Genomic DNA, 22,570 nt, shown 5'->3' on the forward strand with positions numbered 1-22,570 from the left:
TAAAGTTAGGTCCCCAGACATTATTGTGTTCCTGGTTGTGAAAAAACTATCTCTGCATAGCCTTTTGAAGGATCCAAACATTAGGAATGAGTGGCTAATTAAGCTCCTTAATGAGTCAATGTAGGAATAAATGTTTGGATGGATGAATTCTTTTTAGAACAATGATTCAGGCTCTGCAAAGAAACTTGTTTTGAAAGATGTAGCAGTGGCAACAATATTGGACACAGCAGTAATGGTGGTAAGTAATAAGTGCAATTCTAATTATTCATATTTTCAGTTGTTTGCTATGTAAGGAATTGTATTGTCAGCCATTTTTATCGCAAAATAAACATTGAATCGTGCTTATAACTAGGTTACAAGAAATACACAGTTCCTCACGAAATATTGATTTGAGATGAAATTATTTAAAAATGGCAGATGTACGTGGAGAGCAATGATTTTTCCACTGAAACCTATTTGGTTGTAAAGAGTAGCGTCTCTAGTTTCATTTGATATGCTGCTTTAAATATTCCGTTAATTTTTCGCGCTTTGGCGCGCTGATAAACATGAAGTACTCAGATGAGTGCTGTGGAGTAGTTTTCTGACAGATGTTCCAAAAACATGTTCATTATTTTGAATAACTTTTCACAGTAACAAATCTGTGGGTTATTTCGCTTTATTTTAATCTACTGTAAATTTGGTATATTTTTGTTTGTTAGCAAAATGAAGGTGCTATTCATTAACATTAGTAAATGCATTCCTATATACAGTATTTACTCTGCATTTTCACACTGAGAATAAATGTATTCATCCAAAAGTGGAAAAATTGTGATTTCAGAGGTTTTATATGGAGTTAGGATGAAAATAAGGTGCATTTCAAACTGTTCTGAGACCAGTGCAGACAGACAGCACACTGGAGGTTAAGTCATTCACTAAATAGGGAGCAAGGGAGCAAGGGTGCATCTTATAGCTTTCCTATGCAGCTAAGTACATTTACTCATAAAATCTGACCAAAATTTCAGTTTCAGGCTGCAGATGATGTTTGGACCACTCAACTTGTTTGGCAGACATGAGACAATGATAATCAGTACAAAGATTCAGTTAAAATGTTATTTTTACATGATTGCTAGTGATTTGATAATGCTGGCCATTACTTTTAATAAGAATTATGTATTCATCTTTCTAGAAAATCATCTGTAATGCCTATAACGCCTCAAAAACATGAATAACCAACACTCCTGGACACAAAAAAAATCTGACTTTTTCATAGCTTGGTATTTCTCAATATTTCACAACTCAGTCCAGCTGTCCACATATGAGGACATCAATTTTTAGAAAAACTATTTGCTCTAGAATGTATTTATTTATTTCTTGTTTATTAGGTGCTACTACTAGTTACAAATCAAACTATAGCTGCAAGCAGCCATTCCTGGGCCAAGCCCCCTAAATTGCCTTTATGGCTTTCAGGACCCATAGAACCCTCAGAGTAGCTTTGGTGTATTTTGCAAATGCACACTGGTATACAAGTCATTACAAGTCCTTTCTGTATTATAGCTCTGTGCAGAATACACTGAACCATGCTGCCTCGTGGTTGACAGCCAACAGAGTTACAACGGTTACCACGATCAAATTCATATTGAAGTAACTTTACAGCAAAAATCAAAATTAAATTATTTCTGCAATCATTCAGTAAGCACAATATAAAGACTCCAAGAAATAAGAAATCAAACCAGATGACCTGCTTTGGTGGGGATTCAAACCCATGACTTATAGAATTATAGACCAGTGCTTAACACACTGTGCCACTCAGTTGACATGCTTGATAAGTGACAAAGAGATAAGCTGAGGTGAGAGTCAGCACACAAGCATGGGTTTTCCTTTTAACTATAGGTGTGCTACAAACAGCTCAGGTACCCTCAGGACTTGATGTCATTCTCATTAAAATCCAACAAAGCATTCAAAAGATCAAATTTTTATAATACTATTCAAAATGTCGGTGAGCCTATATAGCTGATATCAAACACAACTGAAAGAAAGAGCAGTCTGTATAAGATGTTCATTGCAACTTCTATATTGTTTACAACTTAACCTGAGCTGGGCTTGAACTGGCACCCTTTCAATCTCCACACCACAGACCACTGAGCTATAAAGACACAAGCTATAGAAGTGCTAAAGAGACATACCAAGCTGAGAGTCAGAAGTTTAAAAAAAAAAAAAAAAGGAATTTTGAAAGTTCTTTCTGCATTTTCTGAAAACTTAGAATAAGGACGCAATAATACACCAAAATTTTAGATAATATAGAATAAGCATTTTGACCACTATGTGGCACTGTCAGGACATGATGTTGATGAAGCATACCAATTTTCTTTCAAAACCGACAATGCATTCAAAAGATATATTAAAAAAAAAATTATAATTCAAAATGGCAGAGAAGCAGTATGGCCGATATGGGAAAGATTTTTATCATTGAAATCCTCATGACCCAAGGAATCTAGAGACAACAACTTTCAACAACGGTTCAAAATATATGGGCAAAAACCAAAAATTTTCACATTTCTTGACCCATATGTTGCGCTGTCTCCAGACTCTGCATGTACCCTCAGATCATGGTCCTGATGAAGCATACCAAGTTTTGTTTCGATAGGACAAAGAGATTTAACCTTAAATACTATTTCACATCGGCTTCATTAAATTCACGATGCTGTAACTTTTCAACAATTGCAAAAATCAAAATAAAGTGAAATCATATCTGTGCGGCTCGGTCTGGAAATTATTTTGAGCCATTGTTTGGGAAAATCAGACCAAGTTTAAAGAATGTGAAAGGTTTAAACTTTAAACATTATAATCCAAGATGGTGGCCACTTTAATGGAGTGGAGTTTTAATATAAGGAGTCCATTGGAATCATCAGGAGGTGAGTAAATAGACTTATAAATATATATATAATTATATATAATATAATTATAAAAATAATTATGTCTCTAGGGCAAACGGTTCAAAATACGCCCAAAAGTGAATTTTTGACATGGTGGTGGTGCTAAAGAGTATATCTTAGAGACCCCCAATTTTGTATGGGGGCTATTCATGACCACCCCAATCAGTGTGCCAAATTCATAATTTTCCTACGTACGGTTCTATTGGCTGCCATAGACTCCCTGCCAGAATAATAATAAAAAATATAGCTGCAAGCAGCAATGATCGGGGCCAAGCCCTAAAGCCATACACCAATCACAATGCAAAGAGCTCCGACACAACAGAAGCACAATATTTAAACCAGCTGAGATGGGGATCAAACCAAAGTTCATCCTCTCTTTTGAACTAAAGCCTAGTGTTCTAACCACTGGACACAATCAACAAGGCTCACTGACATCAAAGAGACATTCTAGGTTGAGGGTACACAGCAAGATCCCCGGTGTTAAATATACACTCCTTAGTGTTCATTTTGGTCCCACCCAATGGTGTTAAAAACGAACACTGAGCACTGTTGAATCTACATTTTGAAGTGTTCACTATTGATTTGGCCATATAATTAATTAAATTAAGTAGGTACACTCTCTGAGTGATGGTTGATCATTAGTGATGACAACTGGGATGATTTCTGGCATATCTAACTGAGATATGCCAGTAGAAGTATAATTTAGTGATGGGTGTAGCACCAAATGTTGGAACCAGGGCACAGAACTATTTTAGAACCGCCTAAATAATTTGAGTTTGTGGTGAAGGTTATATATATATGGTTTTACATAGATATTTAACCGTGCAATACTATTTATAAGTAATAATAATAAAATAAAAAAATAAAAAAATAAAAAATATATATATATATATATACTGTATATATATATATATATATATATATATATATATATATATATATATATATATATATATATATATATATATTTTTTTTTTTTTTTTTTTTTCCAAACACAAACATTATTTGAATCAAGCAATAAATTAGTAAAAAAAAAAAAAATTATTCATGCATTTATCATTTGAGAGGGGTGCCAGGTTGTTCAGTCTATCCTGAGGCTTTTCTGCAAATCATAACTTGCTAACTGAAATTTACACATAGTCCAAAATAAATGTCAAATATTATTAAACTAACTGTAATATTTTAAATTTATTTTTAAATTATTTATAAAAACAAATTCTTACAAGCTATGTAACTGAATTTTGCATTATTATTATTTTTTTTTAATGTTTTTTGTCACTGTGACAGTGGGATTTTTGTCCTTGCATAACAGTAACAAACAACTCAGGTTATAAATTCTGTCAGGAAAGTGGAACTAAACCTTATAGGAAAAAAAATATTGTAACTTCTGTTGTAATATTTGCTTGAGGACTTGCTATTGACTGTTGTGTTTGCATAATTTAGGTAGGTCTGTGGAGGTTTTGGGGACTGTTTGGGGGTGTTATTAATTAACATTTAAAAGTAATTACGGGTTATAGTTATGTTTCAAGTTCTGTTTAATCTTAATAATGTAGTTTTATGTTATGACAAAGGTTTATTTTTAGTTACCATGGGTGAGATTTGTGTTCCCATGTGCTAGTTGTGATCCTGGTTGAACTCTATTGTACATAGTCTAAAGTAAATGATGCCTGTGGATTTGCATTAAGACACAGGTTTGTTTGGGCTGAATCTCTGATATGCTGGATTGAATAGGAGTTGGAATATTTGTCAGAATATCTTCCTCTGTGAAAATTCACTGCTGACACACATGTGAACATGAGGATAGTGTGTAACAGTGAACATACATAGTCCATGCAGTGCATAGGCAGAGGAAATACATTCCTCACTGATTTATCAGGGGCACCCTTAAGAGGGATGAGTCTGTGTGAATAACTATGCAAGCGTTTTTTTCTTATAAGAGGTTGTTGCATCATTCAGTGGTATTATCTGCTTAACTTGTAAAATAACTATTGCAGTAACTTCTTTTCCAATATGAACTGCATATATTGCCATGATCAATGTATCATTGATTTGTACAATTAACTTGCATCCATTGTGATCAAAGCGTCACACTTCTTACAATGTTAATCTGTTAATTGTTTCTCGCCCATCTCTGTGCAACTAAACATGTTTTGTTGAAACATTAATGCACCAACTAGAAAAAAATGTACTCATTAAAGAATAAGGTTCAAGTGCCAAACCACAGAGAACACTAATCACCGTAATGGTGACTTTAAATAAAAAATAAAAAAGATTAGTAACAAAATCAGCAACAATAAATGGAGCTAAAGCTATATTAACTCTCAATCTTTTGTGCACACACACACACACACACACATATATATATGTATATATATATATAAACAAAGTAACTAATAATAATAGAACATGACAATGCTGTATTTTGAGAATTTTCAAGCGTTCTCCCATGAGATATTGAGACATTTAATTTGTTGTTCAAGAGCATATTTTATTTGCAGTGGATGTACATCTAAGACTGTGACAGTAAAACAGATTAAATTGTTGCAGTGTTTGCTGGTTTGATCTCTTTTTTTTTTTTCCTGGCTCTTATGGTACCTCCCTCTTTCCCTCAGTAGACTCTGTGGGTTAGCAGCAGGTGTCATCACTGATGATCAATCATCACCCAGAGAATGTACCTTCTGTTTGGCCAATTGTGTGTATTGTTACAGGTTATTACGCAATAAAGTACAGTCTGCATTGTAGTAAGCACAATATGAAGACTCAGAGATCAACAGAAGAACAAATTTTAAAATTTAGTTGACACAGCTCAAAAATGCCAAAGATACATTCCAAGCTGAGAGCAGCAGGTTTTAAATAATAAAAAATATGATAAATAAATATAGAAATGTATCTCTGCCAATTTCAGAAGACTTAGGAAACAATGATACATTAAAAGTTTTGTTTAAATTGACTAAGAATTTTGACCACTATGTGGCGCTGTCTCCAAATGGCTTAGATACCCTCAGGACATGATGTCGAAGATCCCTTCCAATTTTCATTCAAATCGGAAAATATACCTTACTTTTTCATAAAATTCAAAATGGCGGCGAGATATGGATGATGTTGGAAAAATTTAATTAGTTGAAATCCTGATGACCCATGAAACCCAAAGACACCAAACTCATAATTTTAGGACAAACGGTTAAAAAGTTTTAGGCAAAAATAGCAAATTTGGACATTTCTTGACCCATAGGTGGCGCTGTCACCAAACTTTGCATGTTACCTCGGATCATGGTCCTGATGAAGCATACCAAGTTTCGTTTCTATAGGACAAGGCATTGCAGAGATACAGCCTCAAATCCATTTTCATGTCAACCTTGTTCACAGGTTTTCAAACTCTGGGTCGTGACCCTCGGGTGGGTCGCGAGACTTAAAAAATGGTCACCAGGATGATTCAAGGATATTGTTCCAAAAATGCATTCAATTTTAATAATAATAATAAGAAGAAGAACTTTGAATAGAAGCACACTGAAATACATCATTCAACTAAACGCAAAATAAATACTCCACCACTGTCACCAGACCCACGTACATGCAATCAAACACTTTTTTTTTTACCTTGCGCAGTGCTCAGAACATTATCACATGTCGTTGACGCAGCCATTTTTTTTTTCCCACTGCGTTGATGCAAAGGCTTCACTAGCGTGACATCACTAGCCAGTCTTTAATTTCTTTTATGCTGAACATGAGCAGGCCAAAGTCAAAAAGTACCATTTATCATTTTTTCACAAGAGAAAGAGGGCCCGAGTCCGAGACCCCTTCAAATGAAGCAGCAGAGAACGCTGTCAGCCGTCCAACCCTGCCGCACACAGCGGAGAGCAGCAGAAAAGATCATGAAGGCGATGCATGCAAAGAAAAAGCAGAAATCCGGAGTAAGGCCATATAAAGATGAATTTTTGAAGTTTGGGTTTGTCAGCTGTTCCGACGCAGGTCATGCTGCAATACCAATGTGCATGGTATGCGGGAAAAAGTTGGCAAATTAAAGTTTGAAACCAACAAAGTTGGAAAGACATTTAAGTACACGTCATGCCGATCTGGCGGACAAACCATTATCTTTTTTTCAGAGGAAGGCTCAAGAAATTCAATCATCAGCTCAGGTACTCAGCAGAAGCGTAACACACAATCACAAATTGCACTTGGCATCTTATAAAGTTTCATATCATGTTGCCAAAGAAAAAGTGCCCCACACAATTGAGAGATTAATATTGCCTTTGGCACTAGACATATTTCATACAGTTCTGGGTGAAAAGGCATCTGAAAAGCTAAAACTAATACCTCTTAGTGACAATACTGTGTCATGTTGAATTGGGGATATTACCCAAAATTTGGAAGAACAGCTTATAGCGAGACTGAAGTCAGCAAAGTATTTTGCTATTCAGCTGGACGAAAGCACTGACATTGCATCAAGCGCTACGTTACTGGTTTGTGTTCGGTACGTTTGGCAAGGTGAATTTGTTGAAGATCTTCTGTGCTCTAACATTGCCTTCCAGCACGTCAGGAACACATATTTTTGAAGAGTTAAATGCTTTCATGACAAAATGCGGTCTGGATTGGGCCAATCGCAAAGGCATCACCAGCGACGGGGCGGCCAACATCACTGGCAAAAATAGCGGAGTTGTCAGAAGGATTAAGGATGCAGCAGGACAGAACATTGTTTGGAATCATTGTTTTACTCATCGTGAAGCTTTGACATCAAAAGGAATCCCACTTGAGCTTGAAGTGGTGATGAGAGACATTGTTAAAGTTGTGAACTACATTAAAGGTAGTGCTCTTAATAGCCGACTTTTCGAGGCCCTGTGTACTGAAATGAGAGCCAAGCACACACATTTACTCTTTCATACAGATATGAGATGGCTGTCAAAGGGCAGGGTGGTCAGCCGAGTGTACGAGTTGAGGGATGAAATACATGCTTTCCTAAATGAGAAACTGTCTCCTCTCATAGGCTTATTCAGTGATGAGAAATGGCTTTTAACCCTGTCTTATCTTGCTGACATATTTTCTGTTCTAAACTAACTGAATTAAAAATTACAAGGAAGGGAGGACAATATTTTCAGACATTGCGAACAAATTCAGGCTTACCAGAAATCACTCGAACTTTGGCAGCTGCGACTCAAAACTCCAAGCTACTATATGTTCCCAACAATGATGAAACACATTGAAGAAAATGGTGTGTCAAAGAAATCGGTCGCTGGTCTGACGCGCCTCATTCAGTCACATCTGGATGAACTGATGGGGAATTTCTCTCGCTACTTTCCCCAGGAGAAGTTCAATGAATTAAAAGACAAACGGTGGGTGAAAAATCCCTTTGGCTTTGAAATCCCAGATTCAGTCACTTAACTGAATTTAACTCCTTCTGAAGAATCAGAAATGCTGCAACTAACCTGTGACGGCACATTGAAAACTCGACACAAAACAGAAAAAATCCGGACATGCGTGTTGCCCTGTCATCTTGCGAACCGGCTTGGGACCAGATTTTGTAGAATAAGCAGTCCCACCCTTCTCATTAAGTAAGTCATATACATACACACACACGTATGTATATATATATATATATATATATATATATATATATATATATATATATATATATATATAGTATTCTTATTGCTTGACTTGATTGCATGCAACATTTTAAGTGGTGGTTGTGTATATGGGTCGCGTCAATTTAAAAAGGAAAAAAAGGGTCACTATTAAAGTTTGAAAACCACTGACCTTGTTAACTTCACATTAGCATAATTTCTGAATGGTAGCACAAATTGATGATTTCTGGTCAGTTCTTTGCGGATCGGTCTGGAGATTATTTTGAGCCATCGTTTGGACAAATTGGACAAAGTTTTAAGGACATGAAAAGTTTCAACTGTAAATATCATAATGCAAGATGGTGGCCACTGTAATGGGCAGAGTTTTAATGTAAGGGGTCCATTTGAATCATCAAGTGGAGAATAATCAGACAAAAAGAATGGTGTCTTTTGGACAAATGATTCAAAAGATGCATGCAAAAGAAAAGTTAATTTTTTAAATGGTGGTGGTGCTATGAGTATGTCCTAGAGGCCCCAAATTTGGGATAGGGGCTATTCATTCCCACCCCTATCAGTGTGCCAAATTTAATATTTTTTCTTATGTACAATACATAGGGCTGCCATAGACTCCCAGCCAGAATAATAATAAATATAGCTGCAAGCAGCAATTACAGGACCAAGCAACAGCATGACAACCATTGCACAACCCAAAGATCTCACACAGAAAGCACAGATAACGTTGATCTCAGATGGATTTGAATCCATAATGTTCTGTTTCACAGTTCAGTGTGCTAGCCACTACACCACACAGCTGAAACATTGTCACTTAACATAGGGACATACCAATTGTGGATTTTTTTTTAAACAATAGATGGCACAGTCTCCAAATATTAAAGGTAACCTCAGGACATAATGTTAAAGATGCATAACAATTTTCTTTTACATTCAACAATGCATTCAAAAAAAAAAAAAAAAAAATTATATATATCAGAAGAGCAATAAAAATAAGAAGAATAAAAAAAATACCTGCAAGCAGAAATTATCAGGAATAAACCCATAAATCATTCAGGAAGCAAAATAGGGAAGCTCTATTATAACAGAAATCTATCCAAATGACTTGCTTAGATGAAGATTCAAACCCAGGGCCTTATTAACTACAGCACAGAGCCACTCAGCTGACATACTCAATGAGTGGCAAAGAGACATCTCAAGGTTAGAGTCAGCACACAAGTGAGGATTATCTTTTGAACTATAGGTGGCGCTGTCTCAAAACTGTTCAGGTATCCTCAGGACATGATGTAGATGATGCATTTAAATTTTCTTTTAAATCTGACAATGCTTTTAAAAGATATACCACTTTTTTATTAAATTCAATGTGGTGGAGGGACAGTATGGCTGAAATTGGTATGACTGAAATCCGCATGTACTAAGGAATCAAAAGACATCAAGTTCATGATTTTAGATCATACGGTTCAAAAGTTACGGGCAAAAAAAAAAGCAATTTTTTAAATGTCTTGATCCATAGGTGCCGCTGTTGCGAAACTCTGCATGAGCCCTCATGAGGCATACCAAGTTTCGTTTTGATAGGACAAACCTTTGCCGAGATACAGCCTCACATCCAGTCAAACAAGGGTGAAAATCTAAATTATTTAATATTATTTCTGTGCGGCTTGGTCTGGAGATTATTTTGAGCCATTGTTTGGACAAATCGGACAAAGTTTGAAGGATGTGAAACTTTTAAACTGTAAACATCATTATACAAGATGGCAGCTACTGTAATGGGTGGAATTATAACGTATGGGGGTTCATTTGAAACATTAAGAGGAGAGTAATCAGACAGAAAAATAATTTAGTTTCTAGGACAATTGGTTGAAAAGATATGTGCAAAAGAAAAGTGAATTTTTGAACTAGTGGTGGCACTATGGAGTTTGTCCTAGAGGTCCCAAATTTGCTATGGGGACTATTCATGACACACCTATCAGTGTATCCTACGAATGGTTCTATGAGCTGCCATAGACTCCCATTGGGGAGGAATAATAATAACAATACTAACGGATACAATAAGGGCACCTTCAGTGCTTAGTCCCTAATAATACTAACAGATACAATAGGGGCTACGCATCTTTGGTGCTTGGCCTTTAATAATACTAACAGATACAAAAGGGGCTACGCACCTTCGGTGCTTGGTCTTTAATAATACTAACGGATACAATAGGGGGTACACACCTTCAGTGCTTGGTCTTTAATAATACTAACGGATACAATAGGGGGTACGCACTTTCAGTGCTTGGCCCCTAATAATACTAACAGATACAAAAGGGGCTACACACCTTCGATGCTTGGCCCCTAATATTACAGAAAACTAACAGATGCAATAGGGGCTACAGCCTCTTCGAGACTTGACCCCTAAAAATGAAATAGAAAATGCACACAGAAGTCACACGAGGGTCTCAGGAGGTTAAAGGTGATGGACACGGAAAACCAAGCGTTTCAGACAGAGGGCCAAATTCAGGGTAGAAAAAGGTCATGTAATACTACATTATGACAGTTTTTGTGCAAAAAACTTTACTAACATTATAAGTGACCTCAAGGAAGAAAAGGAAAAAAAGCACAATATGACCCTTTAAAGGGAACTGACTTCATTCATCTTTTAAAAATTACCTTGGGACTGACCAGTGGGTAAAAAGTAATTACAAAAAAATCTAAAATACATAAAACAAAAATTTTAAAAGTTGTTTCACAGCCAATTGCAGTTTAACAGTAGCCTAAATCCTAAATGTACAAAATCATTTATCAGACTAGCAGACTGTGACCATTCAGTGAAAACTTGTAAATAAATATGCGTACGTGACATAAGTCTATTGAGGTCATGACTGAAAAGTGGAACACAACAGGAGCGTTTGAGAGTGTGTTCCTCTCAAATGTTTACTATGCACATAAAATCCATGCACATAATATCCTGGGGTTCACTTTGATCCACATATCATTAGTAGGATGTGTCACCAGACGAGGGGCCACAGCATTCTTGCAAAATATGTTCACACTCTACATCTGAGTGTGCTGACAAATCATACAGGTTTTGACAGTCAGTCGGTGCACTTCTACGTCTTCACTTCACTTCTGTTTTATCTACATTTTTGTTAAAATGTAATAATGCAGCAAGGTTTTGCACTAAAATTATTCATTTGGGGGTGTTTTGCACTGAATGTTACACCGCAGGTGTGAAGTGCTCTACCAAAGTATACATTATCAGTGCCCCATATTGGCTAAAGAGTAGCAGTGTGATCATTAGTTCATTGGCTACGTGTGTGTGCATTTTTGAGGGGGTGGAAATGTTGTCCTTTGTACCTGCCTTAATATTGAAGTGTTCCACCAAACCATATGAACTTCCATATAAGCTTAGTGTTTAGCCTACTCAAAAAAACATCTGTGCTTTGAACCTGAATGTGTTTCCTTTTCATGTGTGTCAATGTGGGTATTAGTATGATTGAGCATTTGTCTGGTGTATTATATTATATTATATTATGTTATATTACATTATAAATTTAACTACACATAGGCTTACGTACATCAGAATAAACATGAAAGCGTATCTGGTGCCAAATAAAGACTTGAAGACACTTATGCCTTTTTTAGTTCAGTTTCCATTTGTTTTAGATGTAGGAGTAACTGATGATATTTCTTAATCTTTAAAATCTGAATGTCATCACCGCTAGCCGACAGATAGATAGATAGATAGATAGATAGATAGATAGATAGATAGATAGAACTTTCCAGGTTCAATGCAAGATAAAAACAATCAACAACATTTGTGGCATAATGTTGATTACCACAAAAATTCATTTTGGAATGTTACAGTGAGGCACTTCCAATGGAAGTTAATGGGGCCAATCTGAAGAAAAAGTTTTCTGTTTCCAAAGTATAGCCACAAAATGTAAACAATATGCATGTTAGCATAATTTTAGTGTGATAAAATTGCTTACTAACCTTTTCTGCGTAATTTCCAATTTTACAACTTCGTTGCTATGACGACATAAAGACATAAATCGTAAAACCCAACACCACTGTAAAAATGATGATATAAACAACTTTACAGCTCAAATAATTCACAAGTTTTAACAGAATAATTAATGTAAGTGTTTTTATAAAAAATATAAGCTTTACATTTCTGCCTTTAAACCCTCCAAAAATGTGACCTGTTTACTTCCATTGTAAGTGTTTAAGAAAAGGAGAGACGAGTTGAAATAATTTTTTGTGGTAATCAGAATTATGCCACAGATGCTGTCGATTGAGCTTACCTTGTATTGAACCTGGAATTTTCCTTTAATGGGAGATTTTCCAACTTTAATCATTTCCAAAAAGCATAAAGTTTGTTTTAAAAAAACAAAAACATAGCACAACTAAGGCTGAAATTGTTGGTTTGAATAGAAATTTCAGTTTGAATATTAAAGGTGAAGTGTGTAATTGATTTGTTTGCTTTAACAGTCTGACTAGGCTCGACCAATGCTGTGATTTTGAGGTGGGACTAACTGGTTGACCAACCAATGGAAGACAATGAGCATTCAAGAAACCTTTTGGTGTCACTAGTAGTGCAGAGTCTCTGTATGCAGTTTGAGTTACAGAAGTGGCAGAAAAAACTATAGAGAAGATTAAAAAGAAGGGCAATGTCAATACAGTGCTGCCTTGCAAGTCAATGCTTTAGTTTGCACATTTAGAATGTAAAATCTGAATGGTAATAACTGGAAACCATATTTTATACATCACCCAAATCAACACATCATAATTGGCTGTGGATTTCTGCCTATATGGTCTCAGTTACCTGTCCCTTACCACTCATACACAATCCATTCTGCCAACTCTCTGTCTCTAATTTATTCCTGAAAGTCATTAGGAAGATCTGTGCTCCTAATAACACAGTCTAGTAGAGAACACCATCTACCCACTATCTATGTGGATTATGTCCAATTTCATTAGATGGTCTTTCTTCAGAGTCATTGTAGAATAATCATTCCCTTTACACCCTGTTCAGATGTACTGTATCTGTGCATCTCTATATATTTTTAGTATATGCCCCAGTATGTGTTTGTTTACCTACATGTATGAACATAAATGACTGGTATAAGTTATTTGATATGTGATGTGATATCTACTATGATATGTGGAGCTCTTTGCACGATTTTAAAGGTGATATGGCTCAGGGTCAAGAATAGAAGAAGCTTATGCGTTTATATCCTCTATCACAGGCATGTTGGTAGTTGTAAAATGTTCTTCCTTGGTGCTGAAAACAAACTCCCACACTGGTAAAACCATACTTAGCAATTTCTGCATGTAAGTGCTGCATGTCAAATCAATACTCTTGTTGTAGCACTGCCTGTATGTTTTCAAACAGATAACCAAGAACTGATACCAAGGATAGAACAGCCAGGGTTTCAGCATGGACTGTTCTTTTGTGTGCAAACATTTTTTTTTTTTTTTTTTTACAAGAATAAGGTCGAGAACAACACTGAAAAAAATATTCACCTAAAAGATGTGCTTCATGTGGTAACATCTAAATTAACTGGTTTCATTCAAGTAAAAATCTTTACAAGGTTATATTAAGTAGAAATATCTCCTTAAGGAAACAACTGCAGGTCATCACTTTTTACAGTGTATAAGTTTGTACCTTAATTGCATCCTAATTAAATTTTTGATGAATCAAGTCTAATCCTTTTGTTGTCTCAACAGTATTGTTGCAAGGCAGCAATAAATGTTTACCAAACAATTATAAGCTTTTCAGTCTACTTTCTTTACAGATTAAATAAAATAAAAATAAATAAAAAAAATAAAACAGTAAAAATGCAATTCTTCTTGTAACTGTTGGTTGATTCTTTGATCCAAAGCCACATAAGCTTATGCAGATATATTTTGCAACTCTCATACACACACATACCACCCACACAACTCTGTCACAACACTTCAGCTATTTCTGTCTCCATGTGCAAGTCTTCCTATAAGCAAAGCAATATTTGGTCACATGACCATGGCAGCCAATGTGCTTCAGGTGATCATGGTGTTTGGTCGTGAAGGTTGAGTGGACAGAGACATGTTTAGGTCACATGAGTGACTGCAATTAGAATTTAGCTTGTTTCTTTACTCTACAACCAACTTTACAAAGGCAAGCTTATTTAAAAAGTCATCATAGTGAAATGTATACAACCAAACAGCTGGCTCACAGTTTCACAGAGAATCTTTTTTTAAAGGGTTGATTCTCTTAAATTGTTGGTTAGTCTCACATGTTAACATTCATGCTTTTTAAAACACATTCAAACTGGCCTTCCATTTAAATAACAGTGTTTGACTCCCCTATATGGTAATGAAAGATGACTATGACCCCTCTACCATATATCAGTTAACCAGAAAAAGGTCCAAATGCACTTACATATGTAGCCTATTTAAATGCACACTCACATGGGCACACACACAAAATGTATTTATGTGTTTCTAATTATTTAACTATATTTATTTGTAAATTATTTATAAGCAAATTATTCTTTACATTTTTATTCTTTTATCTTTATAAATAGTCTTTTTATAGAATACTATCAAGTTTTGTGATTTAAAGTGCTGTAGTAAGTTTAAACGGCATGTACAAGTCTGAAGCTTGTTGCATCATGCCACTTTGCAATCTCGGCTTATCTTCTGCAAGAGAATAGCTGTGTGTGTGTGTAAGTGTGTATGAGAAGGCAGATTTTGCTGTATCTGTGGAGACAACATTTTTGAAAATGTCCCCAAAGGAATACCAAAACCTGAAAAAACATTTTATGGGAATGTAATAAGGTTGTATGTATATATAATATAAAAACATACCTATATGATAGAGAGAGAGAGAGAAAGAGAGAGAGAGAGAGCGCATTGTGAAAATTCCAAAATGCTGTTTAAAACAGTTTTTGATGGGAGTATAGCACACCACATATGTCAACTTTCCAAAAGTATTTAATCTCAACTACCCATAAATGTAAATGTCAAATGGTTTATATTGGTACTTAACAACATATCTAAAAATGGCAAAAGTTGTATTTTATGGTTAGATGTAGGGTTTAGACCTAGTCTTTGTTATATGATCTATATGGACTGGCTGGAATGTCACTGGTCTGGTCCATACACACATGTAGCCTATACAAACACTAGGTCAAACCAGCTTGTGCTGGCCAGGAACTCCTTTCATCTGTGTGTCAGGTTCACTGGTTTCATGAATGTGTAAGGCTGGGGAGAGATTGCAAAGCTCTGAGAGACCTGTGGGAGTAAAATGAACATGACTACCCCTACACACATCCAGCCTGCCAACTCCCCACCCCCACCCCAATTCTGGAGAGAAAGTCAGCCACAGCCATCTGTAACCCCCCCCACCTCCTGCGAGAGTACTACCCCCAGCCCTCTGTCAGATGCATCCGTCTGCAAAATAAAGGGGAGAGAGAAGTTTGGAGCATGTAAGAGTGGTCCCCCACAAAGTGCAGATTTTATTTTTTAGAAAAGCCTGTTGGCACGGCTCCATCCACTGGTCCGGATCGGGAGCCCCTTTTCTAGTGAGATCAGTCAGGGGGCTGGTGACGTCAGAGTAACTTTGGTAGTAGCCAGCCAGCCACAGAAACTGTCTCACCTCCTATTTGGTTTTGGGCCTTGGGCAGGCCGCGATCGCTGCGGTTTTGTTAACTTGGGGTCACACCTGCCCATGTCCCAAATGGAACCCCAGATACCGAATCTTCACTTGCCCAATTGCGCACTTCTTCGGTTTGGCCGTGAGTCCCGCCCGTCGCAGCAACCTCAGGACAGCTCCCAGATGTTGCATGTGCCGCCGCCAATCTTTACTATAAATGATGATATAATCTAAATAAGCAGCGGCATATGATGTAATGTGGCATGAGAACTTTATCTATGAGACACTGGAATGTGGCGGGGGCCCCAAACAAACTGAATGAAGAGTCACAAATTGGTGTAAGCCAAACGGTGTGGAAATGCTGTTTTTTCTTGGGAGATTGGAGTTAAGGGGATCTGCCAGTAACACTTTGTTAAATCCAGTGTCAAATAAAATTGAGTGCCCAACCGATCAAGCAATTCATCAATCCAGGGCATTGGGTATGCGTCAAATTTGGACACCGCATTCACTTTTCAATAGTCTACACAGAACTGGACCATCCCATCGCTCTTAGGTACCAGAACCACCGGGCTGGCCCAATTGCTGTGCGACTCTTCTATTACGCACATGTCAAGCATCGCCTCTAATTCTTCCTGACCTACCTTTTTTTTGTGTTCATGAAGGCGATAGGGGCGGCTACGAACCACCACCCCTGGGGTGGTCTCGATGTGTTGCTCTATGAGGTTTGTGCGGCCGAGGAGAGGCGAGAACACATCTGCGAATTCCGCTTGCAACTTGGCTACCTCTGTGAGCTGCAATGGTGAGAGGGGGTCTCCACACTAGGCTGGGGTGAATGGATTAGGTTTGAGAGTCACTTCCGGCCCAAGCTCCCCCGCTCTGGGACTACCATCACCAAGGCCACAGGGACCGCCTCCCTCCACGATTTTAGGTGGTAAACTTGATGTGCCCCGCCCCTATCCATTCGCTTAATCTCATAATCGAGATCTCCAACTCGCCGTGTGACCTTAAAAGGCCCTTGCAACTTGGCGAGTAAATTAAAGCTTGAGGTGGACAGTAATATAAGCACTTTATCTCCTGGTGCAAATTCCCGCAGCCAAGTTCCCCTGTTATACAGCCAGCTCTGGAGGAAATTCCCCTGTGTTAGTTGCCTCAAGGTGTGGAGTTTTGCTCTAAGATCAAGAACGTACTGAATTTAATATGTGCTGTTTGAAGGTCCCTCCTCCCAAGCTTCCCATATGACATTGAGCACACCGCATGGCCGATGCCCATACAACAGCTTGAATGGGTAAAACCCTGTGGAGGCTTGTAGGACCTCTCAAACTGCAAATAACAGGGGTTTGAGCCATTTATCCCAATTTCTAGCATCCTCGTGTATGAACTTATGAATCATATTTTTCAGGGTTTAATTAAATCATTCCAGCAACCCGCCTGTTTGTGGGTTGTAAACACTTTTATTTAAAATGTATTTAATACCTAATAATTCGTATAGTTTGCATAGTGTTTGACATAAATGTAGTGCCTAGATCAGTGAGGATTTCTTTTGGAATCCCCACTCGGGAAATTATTCTGAAGAGTGCCTCCGCAACACTACATGCTGAGATGTTGCACGGGGCACTGCTTCCGGATATCACGTTGCATAGTCCACCAGAACTAATGCAAAGCGATGCCCACGTGCGGTCCATTCTAATGGCCCGACAAGGTCCATATAAAAGGGTACCTCGATTAGCGGTAGAGGGCACAATTGCACTTTTGGACATTCACCACATGCTGCACACCACCTGCAAACGTCCCCGTGAATGCCCGGCCCAAAAAAATGGGCCATTATTCGTTTTTTCCATTATTCGCTTGAAGAGAGCTTCCCGACGGCTCCTCGGGACTAATAACTGGATTGTATTCTCTTTTGTTTGAGTGTCCTGCGTCACTCGATACAACCAATCTTTAATAATTGAAAAATATGGGTATGCGAGTGCGATGTTAGGCTGGGGCTGTTGACCATCGATTACTCTCACTTGGTCAAATGCGTGTTTGAGGGACTCGTTAAGTGACTGCTCTAGAGGTAAATCCACTTCAGGGAAGTCCCTGAGGGCGCCCGGTTTCCTGGAGGCAGGGATGGAACAGAAAAAGGAAGGGCGGGGGTGGGGTTTGGGGGGTAGGAGAGAGAGAGAAGACAGAGAGAGAGACTCAGGTTCACTTCTTCCCGGAAATGCCACCATGTAATCCTCGGCCAGCTGGACCGCTTCATCCAGCAACACCGGACGGTGGCACTAGACCCACTCGGACATACCATGGGACAGCTGGGAGACTAACTGTTCCAGTACCACCTGGTCCACAATGTCCTGGGCACCGTGGGGTTCCCCCATCAGCAACCATTTCTGGCAGGCATCCCAGAGCTGCTGCACGAAGGCGAACGGGCAGTCGTGTTTGCCCAGCTTCAGGGAGCGAAAGCGCTGTTGGCCCTGTTCAGGGGTCCAGCCGACTCGCTGCATGATGGCTCTCTTCAGGTCAGCATAGACGAGGAGGTTGGCTGCGGGGAGCTGTTGGGCCACAAGCTGCAATTTCCCGGAGAGTAGTGACAACAGTCGGGCAGCCCACTGGTCAGGTGGACATTCCCAAACCTCGTCTGTCTTCTCAAAGAGGTTGAGGTATGCTTCGGGAACGTCGGCCGGCCCCATTTTGAGAAGGGTTACTGGTTGGACAGCCGGGGTGGGCTCTGGGGCTACAGCAGAACCCCCTCGTGTCTGATCAGGCTCCAGAACACCTGTCAGTCCTCCGCTTGGGCCTGGAGCAGGAGTTGGAAATGCTGTTTCTGCTCCAGCCGCAGCTCGATGAGGGCTTGATGCTGGTTTTTCTGGATGCCAGCAAGGGTCTTGATCACCTCGCGCAGTGGTGAGGATTCCATGACGACGTATCTCCTCAAATTCTCCCGGGTTTCGGCACCAGTGTAACACTACTTCAGGTTCGGATATGGAAAGGAGGCAGCGGGGAGCAGTGACACGCTTCAGGTAGGCTTTTATTTAATTTGCCTTTGTGCACAGCATATGCACTCTTTCTGTTCTTTACTCAGTTCAATAACACTCTCAAGATAAACATAAACTTCTTCACAACACTCAATAGAATAAACATTCAATATCAACAGACACCAATGCTGTACACTCGACTCGTTCTCTTTCTGTCTTCTCATGTGTGTTTTGGCTGCTTTTAAAGGCTCTCTCCGCCATCACTGTAATGAGAAACAGCTGTTAGAAATTATGCCAACCAGCTTGACGAGCCACACCACTCCCTCTCTCCCACAAACAGACACATGACCGTGCCCTCATCCCCACAGTGTGTATTCGGGAAACTCTGAAATTACTCAGATCTTAGGATCTTTCTTACTTCTATTTCAATTGCCGTCACTTTAGTCCGCAGAGCAAACATTTGTTGTCTGCTGTTGAATCGATTTCAGCTCACAAAGAAACATTCAGTCTCAACTCTCAAATGATATGACAATGCTGATAAGTATATTTACAACCAGTTTTGGGTAAGGTGCACTAAAAAAAAAGTAATTAATTACTAACGACTAATTACATCTTCTACAGTGTAATTAGATTAATGTACTAATTACTCTGTCTGAAAAGTAATTGCATTACTTATTACTAATTACTTTCTAAAACCCTTATCAACCTCGGCCAGATGAAAAATATAAGAATAGACATGAAATTGTTCTTTTAATACTTTCAAATAAATAATATAAAAACTATTTATTCATGAACTGAACAAAGAATTTAAGGGAGCTGCATTAAATTAGAAAAATATATTTTAACATTAGACGTTAAATTTCTATTTTAAATTCACTATTGTTTTATATAGAATTGTTCTATAGTCTATACAGTATTTAACACAATTACATCAGAGGTAACTGAAAATTACTGAAAAATAAAGAGTAATCCCTTACTTTACTTTTTCAATGAAAAAGTAATTTAATTACAGTAATTAATTACTTAGTAATACATTACTCCCAACTCTGTTTATAATGCTATCTTCTGTTGATTAAACATCACAGAGTGCTCTCTGCTTCATATTATGCATGCTTCCTTATTTTATGACTAATTGATTTCTGGAAATGTGCTCATAAAATGAATTCTCATTAATAGAAATGAAAATAGATTTAATGCGCTCTCAAAAACACAAAAGCTTGTTTTTCTGGAACAATAAGCCCTATACATATTTTTTTCCAAAGTGTTGGCACCAGCGTTAGGTGTAATCCAATTACAAAGTAATTAGTTACTGTAATCTTATTACTTTTTTGTCAAAAAAAGTAGTGCAATTCATTACATTTTAAATTCTTGTAATCAGATTCAGTCAATCAATTCAATTACTTTTAAGTACATTATGGGGTTATGCTTATTTTTAATATATTATTTATGTAGAATATATTGTGAAGGAGAAATGTGAGGGGCTGAGTGTATGACTTTTGTGTAACAATAAACAAGGAAGAAATATAGATTTATATATAAGAAATATATAATTATTTTGAATTTGTTGAGCGGAAAAGTGTTTTAGAAAGTAACTTAAAAGTAAATAATAAGTAATCGGATTACAATCTTAAATAATTTAAATAATAAATAATTAGTAATTTTTAGTGGATTATTATTTTTAAGTAATTTACCCAACACTGGTTGGCACTTTGTAAAATAAGATATAAATTGCCTGTGACCAAAATATTAGTTTTCAGGCCATTTATGCTGCTGAATGGCTTCAGATCAGACTCACACAATGGCTCATTGACCATGAACTGGCAAAAACAAACTGTAAACAGAGTGGTGTTCTGCACTGGACAAGAATTAATGAAAGCTTTGTTGTACTCTGTGTATATCTAGAATCAGTTTTTGAAGACTTATATATCCCAAATCTTCTGTGTCAGCAGTGGAGGAGACTTATCCAAGACCAGTCTCTTTGGTTCCTTGTTACCGTGGCTTCTGAAATAGTCTCCAGTGGTGTTTGTGGTCCGTTTCAACAGTTGCAATATACACTACTTTAAAAATAGTGTATCCTTGCCAAGCAATGATACACTACCAACGTGCTGGATCAAATATCACGTATGTAAACTGCTCTATTAAAATGACAGGACAAAATGAACATGTACTTACATAAAACAACTGACAAGGGCTCATGTTTGCACTGCAGAAATGCATTCCCAAACACATTTGCCATTCACACACGACAACATTTGCCAAATCTCTGCTTTGGTAAAGGAGGCACCCAGGGATTGGAAAAACATATTCTCTGTGACCTTTATAGTTGGAGAGTGCTTTACAGAGCAGGAAATCACAGCTGTATGGACAAATCTACTCCCTACTCCGCTCCAGTTCCCTCCTCACTCAGTAAGAGGGCCCTTGTTCTTGACTGATTGTGAATGCTTCACTGTTCTCCTGCCAGGCCTGTTTATGGCTCTTGCCCCAGACCAACTCTCTCTTTCGCACCAGTCATCTAATGTTTGCATAACCTTCATTTAGAATAATGAAAAATGGACTCTAAAGTGAAAAACCTGCACTGGCTGTATGTCTGGATACTAAAAATGTGTTGTTGAGACAGGATGAAGTAAATTTAAGTCAGCAGAAAAAAATGTGGATGATGCTTATATAGCTAACCCTTAGGTTTAAAGGAATAGTTCACCCCAAAATTATAATTCTCTCATTATTAACTCACCCTATGCCATCTCAAACTTTCTTTCTTCTGTAGAACACAAACGAAGATACTTGAATGGAGATATGATGTGAATATATCCGTACAATTCATGTCAATAAAGGTCCAACACTTTCAAGCTCCACAAAGGACATAAAGGCAGCATAAAGAATCCATACAACTCATGTGGTTTAATATACGTCTTCTGAAGCAATACGGTCAGTTTTGGGTGAGAACAGACCAAAATGTAACTCCTTTTTAAATATAAATCTTGCCATCTGCTGTCTCCAAGGTGCAATCATGATTTGAAACTCTATTACACTTCCTTGCGTTTGACACAAGGAAGTATAACAGAGCTTTAAAGGAAATGTATGGAAAATGTTTTGCATAAAGACCCTGTAACCTCAAACATATATGTGATATAGGAGAGAAAGAAACCTTGCCACATATGTCACATACATTACATAATTATACATAAGACACACATTTTGACCAATGAATTTCCATGATACAATGTAAATACTTAGTTATCTCAAATAAAAAAAAGTTGACTCAACTTAAGCTTTATTTTTTACTCTTCTTACTAGTTTTAATTAAAGGTGTCATGAATTGGATTTTTATTTATTTTATAATGTTCCTTGAGGTCCACTTATAATGTTAGTGTGATTTTTTTTTTTTATTAAAGGTAGTCATAATTTAGGAATAATTGGTCATTTTCTATCCAGTTTTTGTGCCTCTGATTCAAACGCTCCATTTTTTGGGCCATGCGTTTTTGAAGACTTAAGTGTAAATGCCCACTGCTG

At 37.6% G+C, this 22,570-nt stretch overlaps 1 protein-coding gene across 1 annotated transcript in view; it reads left to right on the forward strand.

Annotated features, from left to right (window-relative positions):
* LOC127455559 (polycomb group RING finger protein 5-A-like) overlaps window positions 1-21,860 on the forward strand; it is a 61,076-nt gene extending 39,216 nt beyond the window's left edge. The window contains exon 9 of the mRNA XM_051723558.1: window positions 21,825-21,860. Coding sequence (XP_051579518.1) covers window positions 21,825-21,845 — 21 coding nt within the window. The 3' untranslated portion in view covers window positions 21,846-21,860. The remainder of the gene's footprint in view (window positions 1-21,824) is intronic.
* The last annotated feature ends 710 nt before the right edge of the window (window positions 21,861-22,570 follow it).

Source organism: Myxocyprinus asiaticus, chromosome 17 (genome assembly GCF_019703515.2).
Source record: "Myxocyprinus asiaticus isolate MX2 ecotype Aquarium Trade chromosome 17, UBuf_Myxa_2, whole genome shotgun sequence".
Taxonomy (NCBI): Eukaryota; Metazoa; Chordata; class Actinopteri; order Cypriniformes; family Catostomidae; genus Myxocyprinus; species Myxocyprinus asiaticus.